Source organism: Canis lupus, chromosome 6 (genome assembly GCF_048164855.1).
Source record: "Canis lupus baileyi chromosome 6, mCanLup2.hap1, whole genome shotgun sequence".
NCBI classification, from domain to species: domain Eukaryota; kingdom Metazoa; phylum Chordata; class Mammalia; order Carnivora; family Canidae; genus Canis; species Canis lupus.
This window is the reverse complement of record NC_132843.1, coordinates 75,462,862-75,489,841: the sequence shown is the minus strand read 5'-3', so window position 1 is coordinate 75,489,841 and position 26,980 is coordinate 75,462,862. Positions and strand designations below refer to the sequence as shown.

Below are 26,980 nucleotides of genomic sequence, written 5' to 3'. Positions count from 1 at the left end.
AGGGGACTTTCCAAGATGGCCCTGAGAGAACAAGACAGGGTAGGGTCTTGGAGAAGGAGCTCAAGTGCCAAGGGAGTCTGAGAAGCACTGAAAAGTAAAGGCATGTGGGAATGGCGGATGTAGGGTCTTGAAGAACCACATTAGGGGCAAAAATAGGGTGAGAATCCTGAAGGAGGGACGCTGGAGTCTGGTGGATGATCTGAGGGAAAGAATGGAATTCGGTGCTTCTGTCTTGTATTTCCAGGTAGACCTCACTTCCTCAGGCTCTCTTCTTTGACCATACAGTGTCTCCCAGGGCAGCATTGAGCTAATCCTCACCCCACTCTGGAGCCAGATTCTGTGGGTGCAGACCCCAGCTTCTCCCTCACTAACTCTGTGGTCCTTGTCCAAATATTTAAGCTCTTTTTACCTGAGTTCCCTTAATCTGCATGATGTGGTTGAGAAGAACACCTCCTCACAGGGTTATAAAGAGCAAATAAAATAATACAGCAAAAGTGCTTAGCACAGGGGTGCGCAGGTGGCTCAGCAGGTTAAGTGCCTAACTCTTGGTTTTGGTTCAGGTCAGGATCTCAGAGTTGTGGGATTGAGCCCCCAGTGGGGCTCCATGCTCAGCCAGGGGTCTGCTTGAGGAGTGTCTCCCTCTGCCCCTCCCCCCATTCCCTCTCTCTCAAACCAATAACTAAATCCCTGAAAAAAAAAAAAAAGTTAGCATAGAGGTCAGCTCTTGAGTGGTAAGGGCGATGTGATGGCCGTGACTGGCTAATGACTTGTCTCTTCTACCACTGAGAGGTCTGTGGGGGGCCAGGGCTGTTGGTGCTGTTTGCCACTGTATCCTCAGAACCTAGCTCAGTACCTGGCGAATCCCAAGGGCCCACTGGGTGTTTGTTGAATGAATGTTGAATTGACTAAGGTGGACTTATGTTAGGGGCTTTGTAGGGATGGGGGCATAGGGATTTGGATCACTATGGGCATCCTCTAAACATTTTTCTCTCAGTGATCCAAGTTTAAAAAAAAAAAAAAAGACAGCAAGGTTATTCCTAGAGATGATCACTTTTATTTCCTTCTTTTTTTTTTTCTGTAGTCTCCACAAAGTTTCCCTAGCAAAACAAGGATAATTTATTTGTATTTTTATTTTTGAGAGAGTGTGTGCAAGCAGAGGTGGGGAACGGAGGGGGAGGAGAGAGAGAATCCCCAGCAGACTCCCCACTGAGCATGGGCGACTGGGGGCTCGATCTCAGGAACCTGAGAACCTAACCTGAGCTGAAATCAGAAGTCTGATGTTCAACTAACTGAAGCTTCCCCCAGGATTACTTTCCTAATGGTTTAAAAGAGAACATGCTGATACAGCTTTGTTACCAGTAGAGCAGGTGCTCTACTCCTCTCCTCTTCTCCCCTCCCCTCTTCCCCAGTCCTCATCACCACACTGGTAGGGGTGCTTGTTTTTAAAAACTCAGGTAAATAAAATCCTAGAAGCTGGAAGAGAGAGAGAGAGAGAGAGAGATTGGAGAGAGAGAGAGAGAGAGAGAGAGAATGCTGTTAAACAAACCTAACACTATGCAAGGACTGGAAGGGAGGAGCCATGACTGAAGGATGAGCATGAGTAGGTAATGCAGGGGATGGCTTCTGCTTCTCCTCGCCTGCCCATCACCCTCTCAGCTTTCCAGTGCCCCTTGGAGGTCTTACTGGATGCTTCCTGCCAGGGGAATTCTCAAAGCACAAAGCCATGAAGATGAGGCTCCTGCTTTTCTGATCTGATGAAGGATCTTACTGAAGTACATTTGAGCTCTAAAAGCGTGTTCAGAGGGAAAGAACATTTTCAGCCCTAAATCTTGTGGTGCCCAGTAATGATCATGAGCCCATGTGGTGAGGGGTGAAACGTCTCGTGGTGCCCACTATGGCCCTGCTGCTCTTGGTAACAGTGGAGTACTAGTCTCCAGAGGCCCATCCCAGGTTGGGGGACACTAGCAGCTGCCCATGGGAAAGGAAAGGAGAGTGGTCTGGAGGGAAGGCGAGTGGATCAGGCATTGAGGTGCTCAGGTTGGTGTGCTAGCTCTACCTGGCTGCATGATGCTCCAGTCACTGAGCCTCGGTTTCCCTTCTGGAAAAAACAATAGAAACATCTTCCCTACTTACGAGGAATTTTGAATATAAAGCAAGACCATCTGTGGGAATGCTTTGCAGAGTATGAAATGATGACAAATGCTATATAGGAATGGAAAGAGTTTTGGTGGAGAAGTGGAAGGCACAGACTCCCCTCAGTGAATTACATCCTGTTGCTTGCATTTTCAAGTGACAATACATTTACTAGGGTGCCTGAGTGTTTCAATAAGTTAGGCATCCAACTCTTGATGTCAGCTTGGGTCTTGATCTCAAGGTCATGTGTTTAATCCCCGTGTTGGGCTCCACAGTGGGTATGGAGCCTCCTAAAACAAACAAAAAACAAAAAAGACACTTATTGAGTTCCCCCCTTTAGCTAGGAGTGGCTCTATATGTTATATTGTTTTGTACTCATTTGCCCCATGTTCTAGAGGAGGACATTGAGGTTAAAAGAGGTTAGCCTTATGGGACTTACCCAAGGTTGCACAGCAAGTAATCAGCAGATCTCAAATCTGGCTCTTCTTTCTCAACCCAACTTGTAGTGACCAGCTTGTCTTGGTTTGCCCAGGACTCATCTTTAAGAAAGATAGAAAGTTCTATGTCCCAGGAAACCCCTCAGTCCTGGGCAACCTGGGATGGTTGGTCACCCTAAGGCTGGGCTTATTTCGTAAGTCAGCAGCATTTGGCTTTCCCAATCTCAGTGGGGGTTATAGACCTGTGAAGGCCCCCAAATTATTCTCCTGCTTTCCCCTATGGGAGAGATGGTGGGACCTCCTGCCCTGGAAAGACCCTTCTCTAGGTAGGATTAACATGAAAAAACTCAACCAAGTGGCCAAGTGGCAGCTCCCTTTCAGCATCAGATTTGCATCTCTTTCTGTGACTTCAATCACTGAGCATGTTGTGACTACTCTTAGGTAAATAGGTAGAGAGAAAAGGCAATTCTTCCTTTCCAGTTGAATGTCCCTTGCTGTGCTCCTTATCCTTCCTTACACATAGATGCAGCACATGATTTGTAACATAGGAGGGCAGTGCAGGAATTATCGACCTCACATCTGCCAAAGAAGAAACTGAGTCACAAAGGTTCACTTGTCCAAAGTTATACAGCTAACAAGTGTCAAAATTATACCCAAAGCCAAGTCTTCTAAGGTTTTAAATTTAGAGTCTATGAACTCCTGAGTATTTATAGATGGACATCAGAGAGAAAGTTTATACATTCTGTGCATTTTGGGGGAGGGGCATTCCATATATTTCACAAATTTCTCAAAAGAACAAAGCAGACATCTTGGATCTGTAGTCTGGGCATGAATTTTTTTCTGTGTTCAAACCATGATTATGCTACAAGAAAAGCTTTATGAATGGCAAGCTCCTCTGGCCCTTGAAATGTGGTTAAGTATTATTGTGCTTTGAGTGCATTAGGTAAAACAGTTCATTTTACTTTGATATAAATGACTAAATTGAAATTTTTTCTCTTCTTGTTTGATAATTCTTTAATATCTAGAGAATGTCACATAGAACATTTTTCCTTCTGGTACCACATTTTGTTTAGTCTCTAGCATAGGTGCATATACTGAAAGAATAAGACCTATACAATTTGACTCTTCAACAGCTAGGGTTGCCTGCCTCCACTTCTTCCTAGGGGCTACTTGTTGTGGATGCTGAGAGAGAAGCATGAAAATCTTTGGGCTTGACCTCTCTGCTTTTTCTATGGCAGGGCTGCACCTAAAGGGAACAGAAGAAAAGTGTTTCTATGGTGCAAATCCAGGGGCCCTTACCTACTGGGCAACCAGCTTAGGGGGCAAGTTCTTCATGTTGAACCCATCAGAACTTACAGGAGGCTGTGATGAAACACCAGAAAACTCTGCGATTGTCTACACTTTTGGAAGTTTCCACTATCTACCATTTATTCTTTCATTCACTCCACAAACATTTACGGAGGATCTACTATGTGCTACATTTTGGAGGCAAAATAATGAGCAAAACAGACAAGATCCCTGACATCATGGAGTTTATATCCAGGCAAGAGCTTAACTGTATGTTCTCCAACTAAAAGGTTAATTTAGGAAAGGAGCCCTCCAGTTGCTAGCTGGAACGCACTGTCTGCTGGAGGAGACACAGTTGCAGTCCCCCTCAAGCTTCAAGCCTGACAGGAAGGAGATTTCAGAATGGCTCAAATAACTCAAAGTGAAAATGACCAGAGCACAGGGTAAGTTCACAAGTGCCGAGAGGAGACTAAGCGGAAAAGAATGGAGAGGAGCAAGAAGATTCCTGGAGAAATTGCAACATGCTTTAAGTTTGAGCCTTTAAGCTGAAAATCCTAGGTCACTTTTTTTTTTTTAAGATTTATTTATTTATGAGAGAGAGAGAGAGAGAGCACCTGAGCGTGGGGAGGGGCAAAGGGTGAGAAACTCAAACAGACTCCATGCTGAGTGTGGAGTCCAACTCGGAGCTCAATCTCACGACCCTACAATCATAAGCCAAAATCAAGAGTCCTACCCTTAGCCAACTAAGCCACCCAGGTGCCCCTCCTTGCTCACTTCTAAGAGATGCTGACAGCTGGCTCCTGCTCAGTATGCCGGATGGGATGAATCTGTACCTAGAATATGGTGGAGGTTTAACCCAACCAGTGGAGACAATCTGCTAGGAAAGGAAGTCTAAGCAAAACCTCTGGCTTTCCGGAAAGACAGGATCCTAAGAGTTGGGATAGTATGGTGATAGAGCGCTGCTGGTCGGGGTTTCCTCCAGGAGACAATATGAACCAAGATGTAGTCTTCCCTCCTTCCTGCTCTCCCACCTCAAGTATTTCAGATCTGCGAGCCCTTGCTTTGCTGCCCACTTTGCATGGTTACATGCAGCAAGTCAACAGCATCCAGCTCAACCTCTTCCTCTCCCTAGGTCTCTTGAGATGAAGCTCCCTGCCAGGAACTCCCTGGCTCTCAGTGCCTGTGGGAACAGCTCTCTTTAACTGACATGGTTCATTTTTCCAATAAGGAAAAAAACCACATCTGATTTCTACAGAATCAGTTTCTGCTGACATGTTTGGACTTGTTTGTTGGGAAGGGTGCACTCAAGCCATATAATCTATACCATTTGCTGCCCTGTTTTTTCTTTGCTTGGAGGGAAGACGTGTCTTTTTTTTTTTTTTTTTTTAATTGTAGGGAGGTTTCTGTATTTGCAGGAAGAAGCCAGAAGGAGTGACAAAGGTCAAGTGAATGGAAAGATACTGGATTGAGAGTTCAGAGATGTGGGTCCCCAGTCCACCACTATTCAGCTGTGTGGCTTTGGACAAGAACTTCACCCTTATCAGAACTTCAGTGTTTCTGCATCCATAAAAGAAGACTGGACCAGGTGCTTCTTCATGTCTGGTAGAATGGAAGGGTTAAAACTGATGGTGCTGGAGCCAGGCTGCCTAGATTGCATTTAGCTCTGCCATCTGCTCCCCAATGCCCCACGGTGAAGCGTAGCATGCAGCAGATAGGAAGATCAAAAGAGATAATGCATAGAGATGCTTAATACTGTGCCTGGGCTAATAAATATGCTTAACAGTTGTTAGCTATCCCTGTTAATCTAGCCTCTTCAGTCTGTGAACTCTGAGTTCGTGACCATGAGAAATGTAAGCTCATATGGAATGGAAAGCACATGGGACATTTGGACTTGATATGAGTCTTCTGGTTCTCCTTGGAGCAAGTCAAGACACAAGGGCCGGAGAACAGAACTTCACCTTCTCCCAGTGGCTCATGCCTTCTTGGGTGGACTTCTGTGATATGTTGCCTCGAGAGAAGTGCAACTGTGATATGTCTGTACTGGCAGGATTGGAAGGGGAGGGAAGTGAGCATGTTGGCATGCGGTGTTACACAAGAACTAAATTTTTATCTTCCAAGCTGATAGATCGTTTCTAAAACAAAGAGTATGAAGTAGCAAATAAATGCATGTTTTTTTAGAATTATGGAGCTAGGTAACAGAAGAGGAACCTGAATGTCGTTAGATTGCCTACAGGGCATAGGAATAGGGGCTGGGGGTGCTGGGGCAACTGGCTGCAGTTTTCATCATATGTATGCCTCCTAAAAAATATGTACGTGGTCATCTTTGATTAAGAATAAACATTAAGTTACAAAATCCAAATAAATGCAATGTATTACCCTAGAGTATGTGGTCGGTGGGAATTACTGTTTAGCTAAGGAAGTTTAAGCTTTGGGTCCCTCACTTGCATGGGCTCCTTTCAAGTCCCTGGAAGGGTCTTAGCAATGTTCACACGTCTTTCTTGTAAAATTCACAAGAGGAAGATATGTTAGCCTCCATGAGTTAAGATCAGTGTCCTTTTTCACTCTGACTTCTCCTCATGGCAGGTGACATGAGAGAAGCCACAATACCTGGGGGATCTGGCTAAGGAGCGGTTGACTAGGATGCATTTGCCTTTATCAAGATGTATTTCCATGGCTTATAATCACATCTGTGTATGGCTAAGATATTGTTAGCCATTCTGGTGTGAGAAAAGCACCCGGAATGCTCCTTCCACCCACGATGCTGATTCTTGTTACTGGAGGTGTGCGAGTGATAGAAGAGAAGCAAGGTTGGAGATGTATGGAGACAGAAGGAAGTGTGTTGAAAATTCTTCCAGGCATGTAAAATTGTAAGCCAAAGATTTGGTTTTCATTAAAGTCTAGTCAATATAGAAATATTTATTCAATAATGCAACATATATGATTAGAAATGAATCAGATACTTCTTTTCTCTTCTGATGGGCACCTTGTGAGGCAGAAATTATCAGAATTTCCATGTTTGTAGGGTGCAAACCTGTTATATACATCATGCATTCCAATTATCAGCAACAAAAACCCAACTTTGGGCAACCACACCAGAGGAAAGACAAACTTATCTTTTTATGCTCTTTGTAGAAAATAACATTAAAAAATTATTGTCAAAGAAGTAGCAAACAAAGGGATGTTGTGTAGTTAATTCATAAATGTGTTCATTTATCTCCCTGGGTTTTGTGGTGCGTGATATTTGTCAGCTTTCAAAATTTGTAATTTGTTATGATTTCTTGTATCATTCTAAATCAAGATTCACTTTGGTCTCTAATTTTGTACTCTTATTTTAAAATTTCTTTTCTTAAAATGTACCCTCCCTCCCTGATTATATGGGGTACAAGCCTCACAGAAGCTGGGTCGGGCCCTGGCTGAGGTTGAAATCTATAGAGGTTCGGTGTAAAGTTGCCAGATTTGACCAATGAAAATACAGGATTCCAGTTAACTGTGAGTTTTAGATAGATAAGCACTGAATCTGGGCATCTTGTATCCATCCAGTGGGAATATGAAAGAAAGAAGAGTCAACTCAACCACTCAACTCAACCATGGTGGAGGTAGGGAGGAGGAAGGAGGGGGCAGAGGGAAAGGTAGAGGGGAGAGATTTCACACAAGAAGTCACACTAGAGCTAACTTTTGAGGACTGGATAGCATTTGCAAAGCAGAAATGCAAGGGGGGAGCTTTCTAGGTGAGAAGGGGCAGTGATGTGTTTGGGGTTCATCAAGAGAGAGGAAGTTGGAGATGTGGGCAAGGTCTGGATTGTGAAGGTTCTGAAGTCTATGGGGGAGAGGCTGGCTCTTTATCCTAGTGGCCCCTGGGAGCCATGCTGGGAGTTTTAGGCTGGGGAGCACCAAGACTGGGTTTACATGTTAGAAAGTCTGGCTGCCTAAGAGAAGATGGGTTGTTGGGAATGAGACCGGATCAATGATCCAGGAAGGGAATGGGATACAATGCTTAGACTCTTTCTGCTACCTATCCCTGGCTTCTCCTCCCCAGTCTTCATATAAGTTATTTCATGCCATTTGACCTGTAGAATCCTTGGCGTAACATGTCAAATGGGACCTGAGGCTCTAGGACTTGACTGAGAGCCCTGTGGGTGAAAAGAAGCATAGGTGCCCAATTTATCCTTCCCTCCCCCACTAGGCAGGATCAACCAGTTCAGATTTCCTTAGGTTATGGACTTCCTGGGTGAAGGCAAGTCAGAACAGCTTTGCTTGGGAGAGTTACATTATCTTCTCTGCTAAACAGGCTTGAGGTTCCCCATAGCTTTGTGTTCCACTCCATTCCATCTGATCCTAAGATAAGAAGGCAGCATGGGGTTAGGAAGGGCACTAAGCTAGAAGTCAAGATGGAGCTTTGAGAGCAGGGTGCCCCTTCCTCACTGTGTGGAGGAGGGCTGGTTCATGCTTCCATTTGTTCATTGCTATAATGGGAATGCTGAACGGGGAGCTCTCTGCTATCATTTTTGGCCCTCATTTCTAAATCCCAAACAAAGGAGAAACTTTTTAGGTTTAAAGTCCCCAAGGACTGGGAAATTTATCCTTTTTTGCTCTATTTTCAAAGATACATACAATTTCATACATATCTTTACAATCCAAATGTATTCATCAAGACATTTAAACATTTATATTCTTTTCAAGTTCCTATTTACTTCCCAGATGGAATATCCATTCATCACTATCAACATTTCTTTCTTTTACAGATCCTTTCTCTATCATTATTTCTTCCTTTTTTTTTTTTTAAAGATTCTATTTATTTATTCATGAGAGACACACAGAGAGAGGCAGAGACACAGGCAGAGGGAGAAGCAGGTTCCCGGTGGGGAACCCGATGTGGGACTCATCTTAGGACCCTGGGATCACACCCTGAGCTGAAGTCAGATGCTCAACCACTGAGCCATCCAGGTGTTTCTTCTCTCTCATTCTTTCTAGTGTGGTACAGTCCTCACCATGATATGCACAGAATCATTCACACAGACCATATCCACTTTGTCCAGATCACTCAGTAGGGCCACACCACTCAACTCAATGGAGCCTCATTCCCATAAAAGGCAATGGGCACGGTGCCCTTTGGAGTTGTGCAATGCTTGGTTCACTTTTTGCCTGACCTCCAGGATTTAGCACTTAGAGGAGTGGGCCAGCTGCACTCTTTTATAGAGAGAAAATTATCCTGGCACCACCATGAACAGTTCATGAAGTCAGAGTGGATAGTGGGTGGGGATAGGGGACTGGAAGACGTGAGGGAGCTGTGTCCAGCACACATCAAGCTCAGAGCATTCTCCATTCTGGCTTGAAAGTCTTCCTTCACATTCTTTCTGCTTCCCCCACGTACCAGATGGAAAATTGAGCTCTGGTATTTCAGTGGTGGGTCAACTGATTGTAGAAGGCCCAATTCTGAGGTTAGACACAGCCCTACATTTACGGATCAAATCCATAGATTTACTGCAATCCTGGAAGGGATGCCATTCCATCTCAATCTATATTCTTACTTTAAGTATTATATTACACAGCAAGGCTTAGGATGGAGGGAAGTAATTTCTTATTGTCTTTCCTCTCTCCCAATTTAGGGCCTCAAAATGGGACTGTAAAATTAATAACAGAGGTTACCATTTTAAAAAAAATTATATAGACTTCACAGCCAGCATGAAGCTCAGTGAGGGACTTGAACTCTGAGATCATGACCTGAGCTGAGATCAAGAGCCAGACACTTAAACAACTGAGCCACCCAAGTGCCCCAAAGGTTATCATTTTTTAACCTCCTATTATTCACCAGGTTATTTAAATCTACATGCCTTGCTCATAAGATGAGTATTCAGTAGGCACAGTTAGCACCATTCTGCAGATGAATAAACAGAGGCGCAGAGATGAACCGGCTTGGTTTCAGTCTACCAGCCACAGGGAGCAGAGGCAGGCACCCTAACCCAGGCTGCCACCGGAGCTATAGTCCCAGCCGCTATGATACACCACATGCTGGAGAGGAACTATAAACACATCACATATTTGTCCTTCCTCTGCAAATTTCCTGATATGACATCTCTGCCCTGAAATGAAAGCTGGGTCAGAACATACAGTCTGAGCACAGGGGGTTGAATACAGGGTGAGAGCCAGCAGGGATAGTTTTGCAATCATGTAGCATGTGGGGCTGGGCTGCCGCCATCTATGAACTACAAGCCAGGAGGCTCAGACCATGCTGGGAACACAGCACCCACCTTCCTGCCCAGCCCCTCTGTGGGAAAGCAGGGGTGGGGGCATGGGAGATCTCTGGACTCAAGAGATCTCCTTTCTCTCTGACGGAAGGAACAGAGAGACACCTGTAACTCCTAAGTAAGGTGTCTACTTTTCCAGGTGCCTGGCACACACACAAGGTGGGAATAAATAATATTTATTGAGTACTTACTAATGGATTGAGTCCATTAGCTCATTCAGATCCTCATAGTTTATTTTACTTATTTTATCAAGCTTCAGAAAAGTCATAAACAGCTTGTCTAGTGTCTCACAGAAAAGAGGGAAAGGAAGTGTATAAATCTAGAGCTATACTGGGGCCATTCTAATCTACTGCTTCTTAGAACATGTATCATTAAGTCCAAGATCCTAGACAAGGTTTTTAGCCCACGTAGCTTCTTTCCCTCATACTTACCCCAATAAAAAGTCCCCAGATTTCCTTGTTACTCTTTCTTCTCTGCCAGTGTCCTGCCCATCACGCTCTGGTCTAGTTACATGCAAGGTCTGCTCCAGCCCTGTCCAAAGGGCCCAGTGGGTCTCTTGTAATTGCATCCCATCTTCATAGAGAGTGCTTCATTTGGTAAAAACAAGCTCTGCTTATTTGGGGATTTCATGTTTGGGGAGGAAACTTTTTACAACCTATATCTCCCTCACCATCACCCCAAACCCTGATGCTTAGAGAAGTCATAATGCAGAGTTTGTATTTAAAAAAAAAAAAGGTAATTTAGATGGAGGGTCTTCTGTTCCAAGAGCAAGGCAAGGACTTGACTCTAGGCTCTGTTCTGAGTCTGCCACTGGCTGCTAAGCCCCTCTAGTTCCTCATTTTCTCACTTTCTTCTTCTCATTTTCACTCCCTGCTTTAATTGAGATGAAAGGGCCTCCCAAGGGATATGAGAAAGAGGAAAGAGATGATGTCCAAATAGATACATTTCTGGAGGGGGGAAAGATGCTTCTCATAAAGTCAAACAAAATATTTCATGTAGAGCATTTAACTAGTGCCTTGCACTAAAAGGTGTTCAACAGCTGTATGAGGCATTGGGCAGATGGAGTGTGCCGGGACCAGGGACACCTGTGACGTCTAATGGGGTTGATGCTGTCAGGGTGTGGCCATCAGGAGAGTACTTTCCTGAGTTTGCCTGCAGGGTACACTTGGTGGTATGCCATAGCTCTCAGGAAAGTGACCTAACTTGGATTTTTCTATATGGACACAGAATTGCAAGAAATTCTCATTTGCATGGAGATGGGGAGTTTATTCTTCCTAGAAGCTACATGTCAAAACCCAGAAGAAAGAGGCATTTCTTAATCATGATTAATCAGCTGTATCTTAAAGAAGCAAGAAAAGAGAACAATTAAGGAAATGAGATGCTAAGGAAACAAGGAGAAAAATAATCTCCCAAAGGTGGACCCACCCAGTAAACCTTGACAGCATTTCCTCTTATCCACCTGCATAAAAGTGACCAGCCCTTTCCAAGTGGCAAGGAGCACAGAGAGAGAAGACACGGGAGCAGCCTGGAAGTACCGGGTAAGAGGTAAGACTCCTGCAGGGCCTTTGCTGGAGGCTTTCGGGCACGTCGTCCTGGCCCTGGTCTCTCACTGCTGCAGAGAGGTGACCTGTCATCATTGTGTATGGCCTGGGTATTTTGTAGGACAGGGAAGGGTACTCCCTATTGAGGATGAACCTTCTAGGACTTTGTTCTCAATAAGAAAAGATGGAGAGTGGGGGGAAAAGGAGGGCAGAAAGGAAGGGAAGAGGAAAGATCTTTTTGTTCTAGGAGCTGTGCTGGGCACTTGATATCTTTTTTTTTTTTTTTTTTTTAGGCTTTGCAGTATTAAATAGCACTTTTTTTAAAAAGGATTTTGTTTATTTTTTTGAGACAGAGACAGAGAGAGCACAAGCAAGGGGAGGGGCAGAGGGAGAGGGAGAAGCAGACTCCCCGCTGAGCAGAGAGCCCGAGCCCAGGACCCTGAGCTGAAAGGCAGATAGATACTTCACCACTGAGCCATCCAGTAAAGCCCCTACATTGCTCTTTATTTTTATTTTATTTATTTATTTATTTATTTATTTATTTATTTATTTATTTATTTATTTATTTTTTAAGTGTAAATAGCTCTTTAAATGTAAGGAGCACCACTCGCTCAGTGGGACCTGATCAGAAAGGTGCTGCTATCTGTGTGGCGTGAGATCTGCTGGGATATCCAGTTGAGCGCCCGAGGGAATGCCACACGCACCCAGCACACCCATGATGGAAGTGAGGGCTCTGGGTGGGCACCGCAGACCACGCTGGGCAGAGGGCTGGTCTCATCACACGCGCTGTCCTAAGACTCCTCTTTAAGGCTAAGGCCCGGGCTAGTGCTGGGGAGAGTCAGGGGAAGAGACCCAACAAGCTGTACAACCATATCATGTGTACTTTCCCCAACGTGTCTACATGACACCAGAGAGTGGGTACACGAAAGAGGCAGAGAGGACGGCGGGGGCGGGGGGCGGTGATGGGATCAGAAGAGTCTGGTCCTGTCTAGGACTAGTGAGCTGCAAACATGTTCCCGATGGCCCCTCGCTCAGTGGGTGACAGAGGGGAAGCCACCAACTTGCCCCTCTCTCACATCGCCGTGGCTAATGAGTTGTCTGGGGGTGACCTGCGCCTCCCTTGCCTATTTCTCCAGAAGGTAACATCTTCAGAGTTGGCTTCAGACAAACGATTTTAAGCAGATACACATCAGGGGTTTATAATAAAAGAGTGTCTCCTATTTCAGGAGCAAACATAAAAAACCAAATGTGCTTTTAGGGTTTTTTAGATCTGTTGCCTAATTCCTAGGGCGTATTACCAACACTGTTTTTCCTATTTAATTTATTAAAAACAATGCTTTTCACCACTGTTGACAAAAATGAGCCATGTTGAGTCATAATGGAGTGATATCCACACAAATAGACTCCCTGGGACTTGAGAGAGCACTGTATTGTGCTTTCTGGGGCGAAGGTGGGGGCACCAGGGGGAGGGAGAGGTCTCATTCAATTGATTCAAGAAAACCAGAGGAGGAGACACATGACCATGAACTCCACAAGGCTCGGTCTTGTTTTATTGGTGGCTGTCTGGCTTGCCTTGCGCGGTCCAAAGGGGATCTTGGTCTGGGGTCTCCGCTGCTTTCCCCTCTAAGCTGGGCAGCTGACTCCCACCCCTTCCTGCAGGACATGAAGGCACAGCGAGTTTCCCTCTGGCTCGTGGCTGCTATGGTCTTTCTGTGGTCAGTGCGTGCCCGAGGTCTGAGGAGGTGTCTGATTTCCATGGACATCCACCCAGTAGAAGAGACTTTCCAAGAAATCAAAAAAACCATCGTGAGTATGGGTTGAGGGTGACGGTGTGGGCAAGGGGACGTGTCTCACCTTCCGTCTTAACTTGAAGAGTAAGCTCCTCTTCATCATCCTCTGTGTCTTCAGGGGGGACATGGAGTACTCATTGCCTGTGTCTGTCTGTCCTTGTGTTTCCCTCCATAGCAAGCTAAGGACACCTTCCAAAATGTCACCATCCTGTCCACATCGGAGACCCTGCATAGCATTAAGGTATCGGCCCGCATCTGCTCTTTTTGTGTTATTATTTTTATGGTGAAGCGGCCCTGGTCTGAGAAAGAAATCCCCACCCTGTCTTCTTTTCCTTCCCCATCTCCCGCGTGCTCTCTGAATATTCCTGGTTTCTCATTTGCCAGCTGATGTGCAAGGGCACACTGGTGTCTCAGGGACTTGGAGACCCCTAGGAGGAATCGAAGAAGCACCACCTACCTAGAGAGGGATTGGGGGTGCCACACGCTCAAACCGAGGAAGGTTCTCTGTGGCTTAGGGTGATTCTGGAAGGTTTTCACGGGGGAGCTGAGAAAATGAGCAGTGACTTAAAAGCTGAGTTGGCTGTGGGTCAGTGGTTCAAGGAGGAAGGAGTTTGGAGATCAGGGAAATTACATGTGAGATCAATGACGGTGTGTCAGGAGACAGCAAGGCAGCCAGGCTTGTGGTGTGAGGGGTGTGCAAGTGAGTCAGGTGAGCGGAAGAGGATGAAGCGGAGAAATACACTGGAGTCATCTTACCAAGAACCTTCAAAGTCAGGCGGAGCCTTGACCTTGTGATATGGCAATAAGGAATCACTGTAGATTTTTGAGCCAAAGACTCCATGACCACAGGATCTTTCTGAAAGATTGTCTCGTGATGTTCTTTACAATAAAAAATGCGAGGCAGGAAAGCCGCTAAAGAGATGAGTCCAACCCTCCAGAGATGTTGAGTGTGTTACAAAATAGTTGACTTACGAGGTAAGAATTTACAAAAGGGGCCACTGAAAAGTGCCCTTAAAAATGAGCTCCTCCTAGTGCTTGTAAGCATTCTAGAAAAATCCTTTTTTTTTTTTTTTTTCAGTTATTTATCTGCCAGAGCGCAAAGGAGAGTTGCAACGAGTTACTTTTTTATTTTCTCTTTTCTTTTGGCTTCTCTGAGCAAGATAATTCCTCTAGGCAGTGTTGGGCTTGATCTATTTGTTGTAAGTAGATGTTGCTACTTACTAAGTACTAGTCCAGCCAACCACATGACAGACTCATAGGAGAGTGCAGCTGGAAGGGACCTGGAAGGCCACCTATTCCAGAATCATCATTTTATTTAAAAAAATAATAATAATTTATTTGAGAGAGAGAGAGAGAGAGAGAGAGGGCACAAGGTAGGGAGCGGCAGAGGGAGAGGGAGGACCCTGGGATCATGACCTCAACCCAAGGCAGACGCTTAACCAGATGCTTAGCCGACTGAGCCACCCAGGTACCCCTGAGCCACCCAGGTACTCCTGAAACCACCGTTTTCAAATAAGCAAATTGACAGCTTGGGCGAGAAAATGTCTAGTCTGTGGTTGAGCCAGTGGTTGAACCCCTAAGCCCTCTCTGTCCCCAGATGCTTTCTCCTTTCTAGGTCTAGAAATGGCTGATGTGGCCTAAGCATCAATGAGGGTGCAAGTCTTTATCATATTCCCTCCCTCCCTCCCTGATAAAACAAAGGTGTGCAACTTTTTGCTGCCTTGGTCAAGGGAACCGGCAGGAGAGGAGGAGGAGGGTTCTGCATTACAAGTAGTTTGCCATCTAGGAGAGGCTGCTTGAGGCGCCAAGGAGCCTCTGCTGCTTTAATGCTGACGGAGATGGATGCACCATCCCGCTTCACACCCCTCCCTTCTCAGACGGAACCCTAAATCTGCAGAGCAGCTCCCTGGCGCTTGGGGCAGGCTGTAATTTGCTAGAAGGAAACTCAGCCTGGCCAACTGCTCTGAGCTGTGTACTGGGAATTTAAGGCTCCCCCCTCCCCCTGGAGAGATGTGCACACTGCCAGCTGCACACTCGCCCACTGCTGCAGCTGTGAACAGTTTCCACTCTTGCCAATCTTAGCTCCGTTCAAATGATCCCCGCCAGGTTCAAAAGGACAGACTGGGATGGTGAGGGGAGCAGGGCGGTCAGGACCAACACGATGTCATTGCCACGGAAGGAATCGTGGCCAGTGCGTGCCCCGTGCACACAGAGACAGATACTCACACGCATGTCTTAATGTGCATGTTGAGGGGTGAGAGAGTGCCGGGGGTGGACGGCGGCACAGCATAAGGAAGTCCTTTTCCAGAAGGCTGCTCAGACATGGGTCCTTTCAAAGAGAAGACACTGAATTCCTGGAAGGGTTTGAGCTGAAGTTAGTGATGATGTGCTGGGATGCAGTAGAGAGAGTTCGAGACTGTGCCTGGGCTCCATCACTTGCTATTTTATTTCCTGGCCATAAAGAAGGAGGAGCTGCCATCTCTCTCCAGTGCCTTTGTCATAAGCATCTTTGATGTGCTGAGAGGACATGGATACTCTGAGACCAATATGAATTTTTATAAAAAAAATTGATTTAGCTATTTTGTTCCTTGATGCCCCTACAAAGACTTGCTTTGGTCTCTAAGACAGTAAAAGAGGGCCCCCGGGGGTTTTCTCTAATTTGTATCTGTAGCCCTCAGACGTATGCTGCATGACCAAGAACCTCCTGGCATTCTACGTGGACAGAGTATTCAAGGACCATCAGGAGCTGAACCCCCAAATCTTGAGGAAAATCAGCAGCATTGCCAACTCTTTCCTCTACATGCACAAGGCTCTGCAAAGATGCGTGAGTGGTCACATCAGGACTCTGTGTTCCCTGACAGCCCCAGGGCGAGCCCAGGACATGCTGGTTCCACTCAGGCTTTCTGAAGTGGTTCCTGGCCTCCCAGGAAATCCCCTGCCCTGTCATCCATGAGGGCCAGACTGTCCAGAACCTATTCCTCAGGGCTTCCTCCTGGCTGATACCTCATCAGACCCCACTTCCTCATGGAGAATCCTCCTGGAGCGGCCTTATATCAAAGTGTTCCTTCAGGGATGTCAGGGCTGGCCTGGGAGACAGGCATGCCCAGGAGTCCAGGCTAATCATATGCATCTCTTTAGTTTGTTTGTGGTCCTTCGGGGTTTCCAAACCCATTAACTTCTGAGCTGGGTTGTTGCATCCCATGGTCTATCCCTGTGGGTTGCTTATAAATTCATTGTGCTCTATTAAAAACAAACAGCAGGAATAAAACCAAACTCAAACAAACCAACACAAACTTGGACCAGGAGAAAGCCTAGGTTCTAGCCCCATCCCTGCCAATGGGTACGCATGTGACCTTGTGGCAAATTATCTCTCCTTTCTGTGCCTCAGATTCTAAAATTGTTAGAAGAAGCCATGATCCCTGCCATACTTACATTAAGATTCATTTAATCAATCAATTAATTAACTAGTCCAATAAATATTTCGTGCCTACCTTGTGGGGTGCGGCCTTCACTGATTGGTGACGAGACAGACGCTTGGTCTCTCCTTTCCTGGCCCTTCCAGTCGGGTGAGCCATAAACCCAGACATAGCAAAAGCCCTGGTCACACACAAGGTGACTTGTGACTTGCCCCTTGCAGCTCCAACCTGAGTTTGTCCACCTGACCCACATTGGGAACAAGGGTGCCTCTCTTTGGGCAGAAGAAGTGGGCTGGGTGGAAAGGCCCTCTGACGAGCGCTTCTTCCACTTGATCACAGCAGGCGCAGAGGCAGTGTCACTGCAGGGAGGCAGCCACCAACGCCACCAGAATCATCCACGACAACTACGATCAGGTAAGAGAAGGCAGGGGGAGATGTGCAAGATGGAGATGGGGCGTGGATGACTGAGACTGGGCCAACCCTTCTGTCTGCTCACTGAGTCGCCCACTCACTCCATAGTATCTATTGCCCATCTCCCCAGTTCTATGTGTCTGCAAAGAGTGTGTTGGTTTTAGCCCCTTTGCTAGCCTCCTGGGCTCCCCTTCTCCATCACGCCTCCACGGTTTTCTCCTGCCCTCACGGATCAGAGCTAATCTGTTAAGTTGTGGGGGGAAAGCACACACTCTTTTGGGTGGGCGTGCTACAGAGGGAGCAAGGATCCTCGGTGAACTGTAAGCTGTTGGACACCAAACATGCTGCCTGCCAGGTGTCACTGTGGTCCGTAGCTGCCACCGGCATCCTGCGGGGTGACGCAGAACAGGGCTGCTCATGTATGTGTGGCTGTAGAGCGCACATCTCATAGAGGTAGAGTAGGAGCCTGCTTCTCCCATGCGTCCTTTGGAGACTCTGCCAACAGAAAATGCAGCTTGTGGCTTGGTAGGTGTGGAGGGAGGTCTGTGATTCTGCATTTCAACCACGTTCCCAAGCGATGCCAGCACTTTGACTAGTCGGGAGGCTAATACTAGAACAATGGCTAAGCCTTGTATCGCTCTTGCCATGAACCCGCTGTGTTTCCAAACACACTGCAAATACCAACACGCGTGTTCCTCATTACGGTGCTACGAACCATTATCTGCATTTGATAAATCAGGAGCCTGAGGCACAAACAGGTTAAACAATTTAACTACTGCAACCAAGTAGTGGAGGTGGGACTTGACTCCCTGCTGTCGGGCTCCCCAGGATATACACCTGGATCTCACCTTCTCCCTTTATTCCGCCGCAAGGGGGTGGAATAAGTCAGGAGACCTGGGTTCTAGTTCCAGCTCTGCTTCCAACTGTCTGTGTGACACTGTGGGGGAGGACATTTTTCTTTAGGGCCTCAGTGCTTGCCCATGTCACATGGGGACAATGTGCTCCTACCCAGCATGCTCCTCAACCCACTGGAGTTGAGGCTTTCTCGGAAAGCACAAGTAAAGCCAGCTGATGGGAAAAGGAAAACAAGCAAAGGGCTTGGCCAGTAAGACCAGTGTGTGGTTCTTTTTTTTTTCTTTTCATACGGAAAAAAACAAAAAACAAAAAACCCATGGAAAAGAAAACCAGAGGCAAAGAATGAAGAATTTTTAATTTTGTTTCTAAGTCGCTAACTTGATTTAACTGCTCATATGGGGAAGGCAATTTGGGTGGCCTGTTAGATAACTTGGGATGCTCTGCCAATATACTTGATGGATTAAAGGAAAAGCTCACGAGGACTGGAATACGGGGCAAGATTTGAAAATGATTTACATAGTCTAGAAAGGTGGGCTCTTACGATGATTTGCCTGGTTTCAGCTGGAGGTCCGGTCTGCTGCCATTAAGTCCCTGGGAGAGCTTGACGTCTTGCTAGCCTGGATTGACAAGAATCATCAAGGAACTCTGGTTGCCTGACGGACAGGGGGCCTAACACCCCAGGGAGGAACCACCCCGGAGGGAGGGAGATGGAGAAGTCCCCGTTTTTCATGCAGAGGAGGGTCTTTTGAAGAGACCTCTCTCGGGGTTAGAATCCTCTCCCCTGGGGCTGGGATACTGCGGGGAGAGATCCAGGTGTGAACAGGTTCCGGATGGGGCTGCAAGGCCCACCGCTGGGCCCAGGCTGCCCGACCCCACCCGAAGGTAGCCAGACAGTCCCCTGTCGTATTTATAATAAACCGATCCGTCGACAGGTCCTGAGGGCCATCGTGGCGGGCACGGGTGGGCTTCCCCTAATTTATTGTGCACGTGTTTATGCTGCGAGCGGAGCGGTGCCCTGTAGTACATATTGTACGGACCGACTTCCCTGAATAAACTCCGTTCTCTACCAGCCAGTGGAAGTGTCTTCTCATTCAGCAAGCGTCAGTCCAGGAACCGTGGTGACAAGTAGAAGTGAAAGGGGCCTTAAGGAATGCACATAGGTAGGGAAACCGAGGCTAGTGAGGGATAAGAATCACTGAGTCCCAAAGCGAGTCAGTGCGGAGAAGGGCTGCACACCGGGTCCCCAAAGCCTCCACCCAGCACCCTGTCCTCCAGCTAATGATCAAGAAGATGGATGATGGACGCAGGGCTTCTGACCACTGGCTCCTTGACATCACTCCACTTCTTTCTTTCTCTGTTTCTGTCTGTTATTATTTTCTTTCTGCCCCCAACCTGGATACATCTTCTCTGACCCTAAATTCATCCTCCATGAGTATATATGTTGCGCTAGAGGGAGGATGTTTCTGACAGTGGGATGATGGTCCTGGTGACAGAGCTGAGCAAGTAGGGCCCGCGGCATGGGCTAGGTTGAGTAAAGAGGTCTGGGCCCAGGCTCCACTGGAAAGAGGCCAAATGGGCACCATCTTCTAGAAGGCCCCTCCTCACATGGTTAGTGGCAATAACAACTGGCACTTATGGAGCATCTGCCACGTGCCGGGTGCTGAGACAAGCACGTTCTATGTGCTGCCCTGGGTCAACATTTATACAGTCACTGGCTGGCTGAAGCACACTTTCTTCACTCCTACCTGAGGAAGAGATTCCACAGAACATGCTTTAGTGGACAGGGCAGATCTCCAGTCGGACAGACCTGGCTCCAGTCCCATGGGACTTTGCACTAACTCCTCATGTCTGTCTCAGTGTCCTCTTCTGTAAAAGGAAGGCACCATCTCAAGGTGGCACCATCTCAGGGTGTTGCTGTGAGCCTCAAGGGTGCTGCAGGGCCCTCTAGGAGCCCCAGCAGGGTGGGGGCTCCACGGTGTGATATAGAGTGCCGACCAAGGGGCCGGGATGTGCTCTCAAGGCTCCTCTTGCTGTGAGCTGCCTGGGGCAGGTCACTAAATTTCTTTAGGTCCTTAGCTGCCTGGAATGTGCATAACGACCCCTATACAATCTCCCGTGGGTGCTCATTTAAAAGCCAGAGTCATTAAGCTGGTCGAGAGCGCCCTACGACCTGCAGACACTGCCTCCCCAGCTCCGTGCCCTCCAACCGTGTCCTGACCACTTGCTGGGCCTCACGCCGACCCAGCCACACGGGCCTACTCTGTGTTCCCCCAACACACCAGACATGTTCTCCTCGTAGGGCCTTTGTACTCCGTGGGCACACACATGCCAACACAGAGGTAGGGTTAAAAAAAATCCAGCCTTGTGTCCTGAGGGGGTTAATGGGCCCTTCAGAGAAAGCGGGACTGTCTGCCGAGGCCTTCGCCTTTGCGAGGTGACCTTGGAGGAACAGCCATCCTGAGCCAGCTGGATGAGGGCAGGACCGGCTTCATTACAGCATTCTGATCTGTTATGCCTGCCCTGGGGCCCAGGTGACCCCAGACACCTGCACAGCCTGCACCCCCTCTTCCTGGAGGCCTTTATTAAAAGGCATCTTATGTAAGTAGAAACCCTCATCTCCACCTTTAACACAGCTTATACCCCTTTCAGGCCTCCCTAGCATCCCACATTACATTTCCCGAGTCAGATGTAAGCTCCACGAGGGCGAGGATAGTTTGGTTTCTCCACTGCCTGCCACCTACTAGGTGTTAAACTCACTGTTCTTGAATAAATCATCTGGATGAACCTAAACGATTATAATAGCAAGCATTTAAATAGTGCTTTCTACGGTAGCTACAGTCTCTGAAATACTCATAATGTATTATAATACGAATATATACCTAGATGTATAATTTAATCCTCACAACAATCCTCTAGCAAGATTAATTGAATGAAATAAAATTTAAAAAAAAAAAGCCACTGCATTGAATCCTAGCAATACAGATGTTTAAACCCACGCAGGAAATCAGGACCCAGAGAGGTTAAGTGACTGACCCGAAGTCACACAGCTCACAAGCAGCAGAGCCGGGAACCTGGTTTCCAGAAAGAACTATCAGGCCAGCAGCAGCGTCCTGCACGCTCACTCTGTGCCAGGCCCCCAGGGGGAGATTTTACATCTCCTTTCTCCTTAGTCCTCACGACGCTCCTGTAAGGCAAAGGTTATTGACTCCCCGAATCCCACAGAGGAAGCGATCTGAAGCTTGGCAAGGCTCCACGCACAACTAGGCCCATGCAGCTGGCTGTGGAAGCGGGATTCACACTCGGGGCGTCCGGCCCCAGCACCCGGGCCCTCAGTCTGGCTGGAATGCTGCCCATGCGTTTTGCATGGACACCTGCACAGCCTGCACCCCCTCTGGAGGTGGAGGTGGAGGGGGGCCAGCAGGGAAGGAGATCTCCTGGCCTCCTGAGCTCCACCTGCCTGGTTGCAGAAGCAGTAGCAGGGGAGGAGGAGGAGACGGCCCCGGGAGGGACGGGGGGTGAGAAATGTGGAAGGAGGAGATCTCACCCTCTCTTTCCTTCTTATCTTTTGTCTGCGTGTCTCGCTTTGTCCTCTTCCCGTGTGCATCTGTCCCTTCTTTCCTTCCAGACTAGAAGGTACCCTGCCTCTTTTGCAGCCCATTGGGGCGGCGGGGGGGTGGCCTGGTACAGGGTGATGATTTTGTTTCTGGCATTGTGTCATTGTTTGGTTTCCCGCCGTCATGGAGCTGGTGCTTAATAAATGCCTGCTGAGCATCCAAGTCTAGACTTCTCCCCCGGAGCATCCTTTCTGGGGCCTCTACGGGCGCGCAGGCACCCTTGCACCTTGCACTAGGGCTCGCCTTCCACCGCTTAGGTGCAAAAGGGAGGGACTGCACGGCCTGTGCAGGACCATGGCAGGCACCTTACACGTATGCTCCGCTCGGGTCCCAGAGGAGCCCAGGAGATCGGGGTCTCATCCGCAAGTGAGCAGGGAAAGCAGCTGGGGCCCAGGGCTGTGGGAGACTTGCCTCAAATCGCGGGGCTGAGAGACGGGAGATGCAGATGTAGACGGTAGATCCAGGCATCTTCTGGCTCCTGTGCTCTCTCCCCTTGCTGCAGGGCGGGGGGCGGGGGGTGCACTTTATTTTGGCCAAGACTGTATCATCCAGGGCCTGGATTACTACGCTGGATGCGAGCAACGCAGATCATCAAACCCAGATGTAGGACAAAGAGCCTGGACTTACTAGCAACAATCTTGTAAAGCTACATGCTCATCAAGGGGCCAACACAAGGCGAAGAAGCAGAGGCCAGCTCCTGATGTGTCACATGAGTCCTCCTACCCCTGGAGGACACTCTCTTCTCCTTTTGCATCTCAGAGCAAATCGCTGACAGCCATGCCTGCTTAAGGCAACTGTCTCAGAACTGTGATCTTGCCCAAAAGATCGGCCAAGAGGATAAGAGGACAGGCTTTGGTGTGAAGTCCAGCTCCTGCCCTTGCCATAGGACCTTGGGCCATGTGAGCCTCAGTTTCCTCCTTGGTACAAATGCAGGAGAGAGCTGCCTCATGGAATCGCTGTGAGGACTCGGAACATCATCCATAGTATGGATCATTTGAAATGACGCTTGCTACTAACGATTCTCAACTTTTCTGATCTTATTTCCCATAAAACACTGTTGCGTTTTTTAAACTAGCAAGTGAGACAAGACAAAAGGCACTGGCCTCGGTCTGCACTGCAGGAGGCTGTCGGCTCAGCACCCCCAAAGGGAACTCGCAGTTTCTGCGCCCCCAGCCAGGCTCCACCTGTCTTCCTGAATCTCTCTGCTGCTCAGACACCCTCTTGCACTTGTCCTTCCTCAGCCACCGACCCATCCCAGTGCAGGACCCCTCCCTGGGTCTGTCCCGACCTTGCCTCAATCATGCCCGGCACAACCCCTCGCACAGACAAATCACAGGCTACCTCCCAGACAGCAGAGAACGAATGCTTGATCGGGGAGGGGGAAACAAACTCCTTCCTGGAGGTGGCTTCACGGACCAGCATATCGAATTTGGCCCACGGATTTGGGGGAGGATAAAATCTTAAAAAGTTGTTATGAATGAGCTCTAGAGCATTCTAGAAATAGTCTCTCCTTTCAGTTTTGTTTCTGAGAGCCACTTGCTTGGCCCAGTCTCAGACCTCGGCCATGGAGCCACTCTCGGCAGGTCAGAGTGTCCTATAAGAAGCCTCCTCCATGCAGGCACAAGACTTGGTCAGGTACTGGGCCCCGAGAGGGTTCAGAATCCAGCTTGTACGAGGAGGGACGTTTGCCCCAGCATGCCTCTAGTCTGGATGCCTCCACCCGGTTACTTTCCTAGACATGAAGAAGATTCTGTGCCTCAGTTTCCTTATTTGGAAAATGAAAAGAATAGTCCTACCTACCTCATCGGTTGCCTGAGGGTAAAATGAGCTCATATTTTATGAAGTATTCAGTGCCTGGCATTCAGTAAGTGCTACAAGCAACAGAAGAGCCTCCGGTCACGCTCTGCTGCTGTCCTGTCTCTGCCCCAACCCAGGCTGAACTTCCCAAGAACCCTAGCTCCACCCCTGGGACAGAAAACAATCTTCCTCTTGCTCCTTCGTCTCCACCCCTACCCCATCCCCATCTGTGGGCCCTGGGACCCACAGCGGTTTTCCAGGTTTGGACAAGTCCAAGATCCACTAGTGTCCATCTCTTTTTTTCCAGACTTGCTGGTATGGGGGCAGCTACACCGTGAGTGGCCGCACTCAGGATATAAATAGGCCTTGAATAAATTAGTGTGTGCATGATGCAAAGCCAATCCCAGCTGTCGAGGTGGCTCTCTCAGAGGAAACCTTGGCTTTGCTTTTTGAATGCATCTGCTTGGTAACCCTGTTTCTAGCCTGGAGCAAGGAGTCAGTTTTCCCCTCTGCTTGACCCCTCTGGCTTTGGTTTTGATTTTGCCCCTGATTGTTGTCTTAAGGTCTTTAACTCCACATCCTGAAGCCTGAAGGTCAGCGCCTCCCATCCCTCTCCTGGGCCAGCCAGCCCTTTGGGTATCTTGCTAACCGAGGTGCCTCCACACCTGGGAGCAGCATGGTCCCGACTGCAGGCTACGGCACGTCCTCTGCTCTGACAAGGCCAACAGCAGCACCTTCCCTCTGGGGCAGGGAGTTCTCAGGTGTTTTGGGCCGGGAGCTCTGTGAGCAGGAAGAAAGAACCCAAGAACTCCTGACTTCACCTTTTCCTCACCTTCTCAGTCTTCTCTCTAACACGTCCACACCTAGCCCACCAAGAGTACAGTGTAACTGAGGCAGAGAGCAGACCACGGCCACTGGCGGTTAACCCCGGAGGACTGCGCCGAGGCACTGGGTTTATGCCCGGGGAGCCAGAAACCACGTCCGATGGGACAGTTGCTGGATGTCAGAGATCTTAGTCTCTGTGAGCAACCAGTGCCTGAAAAAGGGCTTTGAATCTAGTTGGGGAAATGAATCAGTAAGCAAGTCGGCTGAGCTCCTGCGACGTGGGCAATGTTGACCCAAGCGTCACCAAAGGACACTGGTCATTGGTTCTTAGAAATGGAAGGTTTCAGAGTGCCACGGCCTCAAACTGATGTTCACCGTTCATGGCATTGGCCCTTTTCAACCTTCTTCAATACCTGCCACCCCTTCCCCACCCAACACCCAGAGGGGAGCCCTCCCTCACATACTTCTAGGAGTGCCCTCTACTTCAGAAACTTTGTTCTAGCCACAGCACTGGAAGGAGCAAGGGTCCTTCTGCTCCTGCCATAGGCTCTCCATCCCCAAACCTCATAAAGTCATTAGTTCTTCAAAGCCTTTCTCAAACCAGACTCTGTCTAAGAAACCAACTCAGATAAGAAGTAATCTCCAGGGCAGCCCAGGTGGCTCAGTGGTTTAGCGCCACCTTTGGCTCCAGGGCATGATCCTGGAGATCCGGGATCGAGTCCCACGTCGTGCTCCCTGCATGGAGCCTGCTTCTCCCTCTGTCTGTGTCTCTGCCTCTGTGTTTCTCATGAATAAATAAATAAAAGCTTAAAAAAAAAGAAGTAATCTCCATGCCCACCCCCAACCCTGGGTGCCTCTGCTGAGCGCAGACTCTGAATTTTCTAGAAATATGCTGATAACAAACAATCTCTCCCATCACCTCCATAAATAACCTGCTTCTTCTCCCACTTTGTGTCATAATTGTGGGTCTTTGCAGCTGCCATTAGAGCCAGGGATCTTGTGCTCTGGACCTCTTTGGTATATAGCAAAGCCTATGGACCCTACTCAGAATCATGTTTCTAAATGCATAGAATACATAGGTTTACAAAAGAAATCAATTGTATTAAAATACAACTATCAAAATATAGAATGATCATAGGTAATATATAATAAATGTGCTTCTTTATTCATACATTAACAAGACTCTCAGCAGCAGGCAGGCCTGCAAGCTATTGACATTGCCAAGTAGTGATGAGTATAAATGATATTTTGAAGTGTCTGAAACAACAGTAATGTTATGCAAAAACATTTATGATTTTTTTCAGTGACAAAGTCACAGATACTGCTAATACTATTGTGTTTTGTATTCATTTCATATCCCCATAATCAAAGAAAATGCTAAATTTTGCTCAGAGGTTAAGGGAAAGAAAAGATGTGTTTTTTTCCCATCTACCTTCTCCCAGGTTAAGATCTCCCACAGTAAAGGCTCCGTTCCTCTACAAGGCTCAGAGTCCCACATAGAGGTCTCAAGAGACCAATCTTTTCCCTTGGGTGCCCTAGGACCATCCAGCTCATGCCCACACATGGAAGTCTCCATGCTTGTTTGTGGAATTAAAAGGCAAAGAATTAAGTTCATCCCTATTCCTCTAGATGAGGAAACTTAATACAAGGCCATGTCTGGATTTTTGTTCCCAGATTTTATGTCCAGGGTGGGGTTTCCCAGGGGTTCCCACTTTGCAGGTAGAGGCTCGGAGGTGTTGGCCAACTCTGGGGACCCAGCTATGTCAGAGGAAATCTCAAGAGAAAGGGTGGCAGCAAGTCAAGTTGATTAAACAGAGCATGATGGAAAAACGCAGGAAGAGGAAATGACGTCATCCATTTTGTAGGCTCTGAGGACAGGGAACTGAAAATGTACGCTTCAGATGGTGTCTGCTGCTCCGCCCATCCCCACCCCGCGGGGTGGGGGGGGGCCAGGGGAGGTACCAGAGGCCGCAGGCTGGGCAAAGCTCCCACACTGCAGGCCTGGGAGTGAGAATGGTGTCTACCTGCCTACCCAGGGAAGCAAGGCTCTTCCTTCAGCAGAACCTGAACATCCAAGTGTTTCCCTCCAAGGTGATGCAACTGGGCAGGAAGCCCACGTACTAGCAACTGTGACGTTGTTGTAGATAGGAAAAACCCTGAGCTGCAAACGCAGGACTTGCCTTGGGAAAAAAGGAGTGGCTGGGTTTTACTCTTGGTTTCTAGAAAATTATTTCCTGCCCAAAAATGCCTTGGTTAGGAAGCTGAATTTATTTCATAAGGAGGGGTTCTTCTTTTCTCTTCTCTGCCCAGCTCACCTTTATAATTACACTGGCACCGACTATATGCTGACTTAAAACCCTATTTCCTAGAGTTATCTTGACGGGCTCATGAAATGTACCCCCCACTTCTTCACCACAGCTGCATCATCTGCCAAGCATGTTATTTGATCACTAAAATATACCAAGCACGCTGCTGCCCTTGAGGATCTCATGGTTAGTACAGCTACTTCCACACCTCTTCCCCCTCTCTAAGACCTTTCACTGCTCCTTATTGCTTCAGTGGCGGCACTAGGGGTGTGTGTGGAGGTGGTGGCTGGCGGCGGCGAGGACAAAGAATCACTGAAACAAAA

The 26,980-nt window shown here is 47.9% G+C and overlaps 1 protein-coding gene across 1 annotated transcript; it reads left to right on the top strand.

Moving 5' to 3' along the window:
- Positions 1-13,182: 13,182 nt before the first annotated feature.
- On the top strand, positions 13,183-19,155 carry IL19 (interleukin 19). The gene is made up of 5 exons (XM_072828496.1): positions 13,183-13,449; positions 13,609-13,674; positions 16,105-16,257; positions 17,189-17,263; positions 18,677-19,155. The coding sequence occupies exons 1-5, from the start codon at positions 13,306-13,308 to the stop codon at positions 18,770-18,772; spliced, it is 534 nt and encodes a 177-aa protein (XP_072684597.1). The 5' UTR covers positions 13,183-13,305; the 3' UTR covers positions 18,773-19,155.
- The last annotated feature ends 7,825 nt before the right edge of the window (positions 19,156-26,980 follow it).

Excerpts from the sequence above, each read along its gene's own strand:
- IL19 (XM_072828496.1), top strand. The coding sequence starts at position 13,306 with ATGAAGGCACAGCGAGTTTCCCTCTGGCTCGTGGCTGCTATGGTCTTT. Across the intron at positions 13,450-13,608 it reads AAGAAATCAAAAAAACCATC|CAAGCTAAGGACACCTTCCA; the intron begins GTGAGTATGGGT and ends TTCCCTCCATAG. Across the intron at positions 13,675-16,104 it reads AGACCCTGCATAGCATTAAG|CCCTCAGACGTATGCTGCAT; the intron begins GTATCGGCCCGC and ends TTGTATCTGTAG.